A 5,689-nucleotide genomic window follows, 5' to 3' on the forward strand; every position below is an offset into this window, starting at 1 on the left:
TAGCACTGCACATAAATGATATCATTTCTGTACAGTGTTAATTATTTGCCATATTTATCCCTCAAATATTTTTATATGAAGTAGATAGTTGGTAAATTAGCTTGCAGTGTGTTTTGGGGTCCCTCTGGATACAACGGTACTGTTTAAAAATACTCATTATCATTAGCTTTTTCCATTTAAAAAACAACACAGAAGAAAACAAAAACTTCTGCCTCTAAATAGGGGTCATAGCGCTGGAAGGGAACTCAGTCATCAAGGCTGGTCCTATGCTATTACAGGACAAATTCATCATATATTCCTATCCACAAGCTCAAAGATCTTTCTTAAAAGCAGTCAAGGTTATCTCAATTACTTCAGCTGGAAGGCTTTTTCCAATACCCCACTGTTCCAAAACCTCCTAATTTCCACTCAAAATGTATTTATGACCAGTTTATATAAATTTAACCAACTATTTGTTTTGTTTCTTTCTTCATGAATGAGAATAAATAACGCAGAAGAAGGGAATAGGTTTTTATTTAAAAATGGCCCACTTCCATTTCATGGAGAGAAATAAAAATATTTTTGCTTGGTATGAACTCATACCATTTTCAGTACACATGAAAAATGATTTGCTCATGCTGATTCTGACCCAGCCAAACACTTGTCATATGCTGTGGTTGTGCCTTGCCTTACCAGACACTTTCAAATAATGCAAGTAATATGATACTTTTGTTTGGTGGACAAAATACTTACTAGGAAACAGTACATGACCCATTTAATAGGCTTATCTCGTAACAAGTACAAAAGATTCAGTTAATACAATCATAAAAATTAAGGGCTGGAAGGGACCTCAAAAGATCATCGAGGCAACCCCCCCTGCTCTGGGCAGGAACACTGCTGAGATCAAATGATCCCAGCAAGGTGTCTGTCCAGTCTCCTCTTGAAGACTTCCAAGGTTGGAGACTGCACCACTTCCCTCCAGATTCTACTCCAGATTCTGGTCACCCTTACTGTAAACAAGTTCATCCTTACATCCAACCTGAAACTATTCTCTAACAGTTTATGGCTATTGCTCTTTGTCCTTCCCTGGTGAACAATTTTTCCCCCCGCTCCTGATATTCACCCCTTACATACTTACGGATGGCCACCAAGTCTCCCCTCAGTCTTCTCTTCTCCAGGCTGAACAGTCCCACATCCCTTAGTCTTTCCTCATGAGGTTTGTCCTCTGGGCCCTTAATCATTCTTGTGGCCCTTCTCTGGACCCTTTCAATATTCTCCGCATCTTTTTTGAAGTGTGGCACCTAGAACTGGACACAGTACTCCAGCTGGGGTCTCACCAGTGCTGAGTAGAGAGAAAGTATCACTTCCTTAGCCCTGTTTGCAATGCATCAGCTAATGCAACCCAGTATGCTATCAGCTCTGTTGACTACAGAGTCGCACTGGCAGCCCATGTTCATAAACCTTAGCTCCCTTTCAGCCATCATGCTGGTCAGGACATCTCCTAACCAATATTCATATCACTGGTTACTTCTCTTCAGATGAAGCACTCTACATTTATCCTTATTGAACTGCATCTGGTTCCGCTCCACCAACCCTTCCAGCTTGTCCAGGTCTGCTTGGATCTGCATCCCATCCCTTAGCATGACCGCTTCTCCCCATAACAGTATTGTCCACAAACTTGGATAGAGTGCTTTCCACATCTTCATTTAAAGATAAAGATGTTGAACAGCATGGGGCCAAGAACAGAACCCTGTGGGACACCACTGGCCACCTCCCACCAAGACAATACTGACCCATCCACTAACACTCTCTGGGTTCAACCCCTTGGCCAGTTCCCAACCCACATGACCATGGACTCTGCCAGCACACAATCCCCCAGCTTTTTTTATTTTATTTTTATTTTATTTTTTTATTATAAGGGCATCATAGCAAACCATATAAAAGGCCTTTTTAAAATTCAAGTATATGACATCAACCACATCTCCCACATCTAAATGGTTTGTTACTCGATCACAGATGGCGATGAGGTTGGTCAGACATGATCTGCCCGCAACAAAACCATATTGACTATCCTCCAGCACCATGCCTTCTGCCAGTTTCTCATGGACTTCTTGCTAATTTTTTCCCTAAAATTTTACCAGGTATCAAGGTCAAACTGACCAGCCTATAGCTTCCCAGATTCTCTCTCCTCCCCTTCTTAAAGATTGGTGCCCCACTGGCCCTTTTCCAGTCTTCTGGGACCCCTCCCGAGCACCATGATTCTTCAAATACCTTTACCAATGTTCGCGCAATGGCTTCAGCCAATTCCCCCAGCACTCTCGGGTACAGTCCATCCAGTCCTGCTGACCTGAAGACATTCAGCTGCTCTAAGTGCTCCCTCACTAGTTCAACCCTGACCATGAGTTGGCAATTGCACCCCTACCCCTGCATCCATCCAGTGTCCGACCAGGTGGGTGACCACCATTTGTATGTAGGAACACTGATGAAAAGTATCCATTAAAGAGTTCAGTTTTCTCCTGACTGTCTGTTATCAGCTGTCCCATCCCATTCTACAAAGATGCCACATTTCCCTTGGTCTTCCTCCTGCCCTTATATACCTAAAGAAGGACTTCCCATTGTACTTGATTTCGGTCGCCAACCTGATTTTGGTCACCACTCTTGCCTTCCTTATTCTCTCCCTACAAATATGGGTTATAGTTGTGTATACCTCCTTGGTGACTGCTCCTTGCTTCCACTGTCTATAAGCCTCCTTTTTCTTTTTTAAGCACTCCTTGACTCCTCTGGCAAGCCAAGAGGGCTTCCTGGCCCCTTTACGACCTTTCCTATATACAAGAATGGACCTTTTCTGTGCTCTGAAGATTGCTCCTTTGAGGAATGACCACCCTTTCTGAACTGCCTTCCCCTCCAGTCCTTCTTCCCATAGGGTCTCTCTCACTATTTTCCTAAGCTCAATGAAGTCAGTCTTCCTGAATTCAAGCACTTCTACCCTACTGGCTGATTTCCCTGCCATATAAGGGAGAGTGAATTCTATTGTCTCATGATCACCATCTCCCAGACTACCCTTAATCTTCAGAGCTCCCACTAGGTCCTCCCCTTTGGCTAGAACCAAATCCAACAAAGCCTTCCCTCTGGTCAGCCCATTCACCTTCTGTACTAAATAAAGTTTTTCCACACAGGTCATAAACCTGTGTGACTAGTCAGATCTGTCCGAGTGCTCCTCTAGCAGATGTCAGGGTAACTGAGGTCATCCATGACAACCAAGTCCCTTAAACATACAGCCTCCATCAGTTCTCTGGAAAATTCCAGATCCAGCTCCTCCTCCTGGTGTGGCAGTCTACCATCAAGTCCCCTTCTCTTTATCCCCCCCATATCTTGACCCACAGGGTCTCAAGTCACCCATCTCTTGAACCAATATGGGTCTCCAAGGAGGCATACCGCTCCTTTAAATAGAGAGCTACACCTCCTTCCTTCTTCCCTAGCCAATCCCTTCTGTGAAGCCTGTAGCCCTCTAAGCATAAAGACCAGTCATGCATGGCATCCAACCAGGTCTCTGTTATTCCATCGAAATCATATTCTCTATTTACTAGCAGGAGTGCCAGTTCCTCCTGCGTATTCCTCATACTCCTAGCATTTGTATATAGACACTTAAGTCCCCCATTGATAACCCTCAGTTTCCCACCACCCCAACATCATTCCAGCCTCTCAACACCTCCCTGAATACCCTCTCTGTGTCCTTCCTCTTTGGCTGTCCCCCAGCTTGCGTCCCCCAGCTTGGCTATCCCCCAGCTTGCATCTAAAGTTAAAAATGAATCTGTCTTCCTCTGATGACAAGCACCAGACTGGGCTTCAGGAAATATGAGTTTTGCTCCTAACATTTACAGTCCTGATGTATGACCTTAGGTAAGTCACCTCTGCTTTAGTTTAACAGCTGCAGTGCAATATCTTTAGGAGTAGCATTCCTATATGCATGCATGCGCTTAGACCAAATGAAACTTGAGGTCCCCTCCACCCTGATCGTTCTGACTTATGGAAATGTTTCAAGACTTGATTCAGGCTAAATGTTTGTAATCTCCTTTGAGATCACTGGGTAAAAAGTAGTTACAGAAGTATGAAACATGATGTCTTTATTATTGTCCCCATTTGATGCCTTCTGCACCACTAGATTGGATAATGATAGTAGCTGAAAGGAAAGCTTATATCAAAATACTTTGTATCCTCACCACAAAAGTAATTGCAACAAAAAGCAATAAGGATCTCATTCAAATCAATACGGTCTGTAGCAATGCCAATTTCCATTTCAAAGATCAATTCCCACAGCCTGTAAACCCTGAAGTATAATATGGAAACATAAGATACTGAAACAATCAAAAACAATCAAAAACTGGCACATTTAGCATTTTCAGAAATTGGTTTATGTTTAAAATTATTAACAATTGTTAGCTATTTGATAAAATACCTTATTTGCCATTTGACACTAAATCAGTCTATTTTCAATGCAAATATTAATTTTAAAATCAGATGACTCTCTTATATACAAAAGGATATATTTCTCTAGATTATTTGAAGAAAAAACCTAAGGCTTAATTCTGTTCAATTGACATCAGTGGGCACATTGACATGAGAGGCTGTAAATGTGCAGTAGCCTATTCTACTGTGCATCAAGTGTCACAAAAAAAAAAAATTGCCTTAGCTACTATGCACTAGTGTGGGCTAATGCACCTTTATGTAGTAACTCATATTAGAAGTACTAAAATTAACACGCAGTAGCAAAGGTGCATTAATGAAAGTGTAGAGGTGCCCAGTGAGAGTTTTATCATTGATTCAGCATTCCCAGGATCAGACCCTTCTACCTTGTCATCATAACATCTTTTGAAGATTTGACATATTAGAAATATCCCCCACTCAAAAAGCAGTAGGCTCCTTGGAGCCTAAGTCTACTCAGATGATGCAATTTACCTTGTGAAAATTCCTGAAATAGGCTGCCTTTTCATCTGGAAATTTTTCTAGCCGTCTGGGTCCTTTACTGGAAGCCTTCTTGAAAACCAACCAGCAGCGCCTGAAAATCTGTAAGAAAAATGAAGGGATGCCATGAATTTAATCATTTTGTAATAAATACCAGTAAAAAATGTCCCTTTATTTAAAGAGATATTTTAACTTATATATGAAGCCACAATCACAACTTAAACACTAATATGCTAGTTTGATTTCAGTCAAAGTGAACTCATTAAAAAAAAATCACTCTCATTTAACAAACATCTCAGAAACAATAGTAATGTTATTCCCACTCCAAAACCCCACCATTTAATTGCACTGGAGTAGTGTAACCCCTTTAATCCCATCTATGCTGTAGGTAGAAAACATTTGTGTATGGTTAATAAAATGAGAGAATGCTCATCTCTTTTCATGTCCTGATCAAAAATCAGAATTTCTATTCTAAGAGAAATTCTGAAAACCTCAAAAGGTTCTTCCAGAGTGAAACATAGAACTTTAAAAAATTTACTATGGAAAGGAAAATCTGGAAAAAAAATCATTTTGAAATAATAAAACTTGGGAGCTCACACAGATCTGGGAACACAGAAGCCCTGTAAACCACAGATGAACCAAGAGCCTTGAGATTCTGCAACCCTGAAACCCTAGTTCAAACTAGCACTTCTAGATTCCTTGCAACTGTTTTGACTGCAAGTGCCCTGACTCAAACTGGGTTTCCATT

The 5,689-nt window shown here is 41.4% G+C and overlaps 1 protein-coding gene across 1 annotated transcript in view; it reads right to left on the bottom strand.

Moving 5' to 3' along the window:
- DOK6 (docking protein 6) overlaps positions 1 to 5,340 on the bottom strand; it is a 388,437-nt gene extending 383,097 nt beyond the window's left edge. The window contains exons 1-2 of the mRNA XM_019518785.1: positions 5,305 to 5,340; positions 4,936 to 5,043 (exon numbers count right to left, since the gene is read on the bottom strand). Coding sequence (XP_019374330.1) covers positions 4,936 to 5,043; positions 5,305 to 5,340 — 144 coding nt within the window. The remainder of the gene's footprint in view (positions 1 to 4,935; positions 5,044 to 5,304) is intronic.
- Positions 5,341 to 5,689: the final 349 nt, after the last annotated feature.

Source organism: Gavialis gangeticus, unplaced genomic scaffold (genome assembly GCF_001723915.1).
Source record: "Gavialis gangeticus isolate Ggan-Ray unplaced genomic scaffold, GavGan_comp1, whole genome shotgun sequence".
NCBI classification, from domain to species: Eukaryota; Metazoa; Chordata; order Crocodylia; family Gavialidae; genus Gavialis; species Gavialis gangeticus.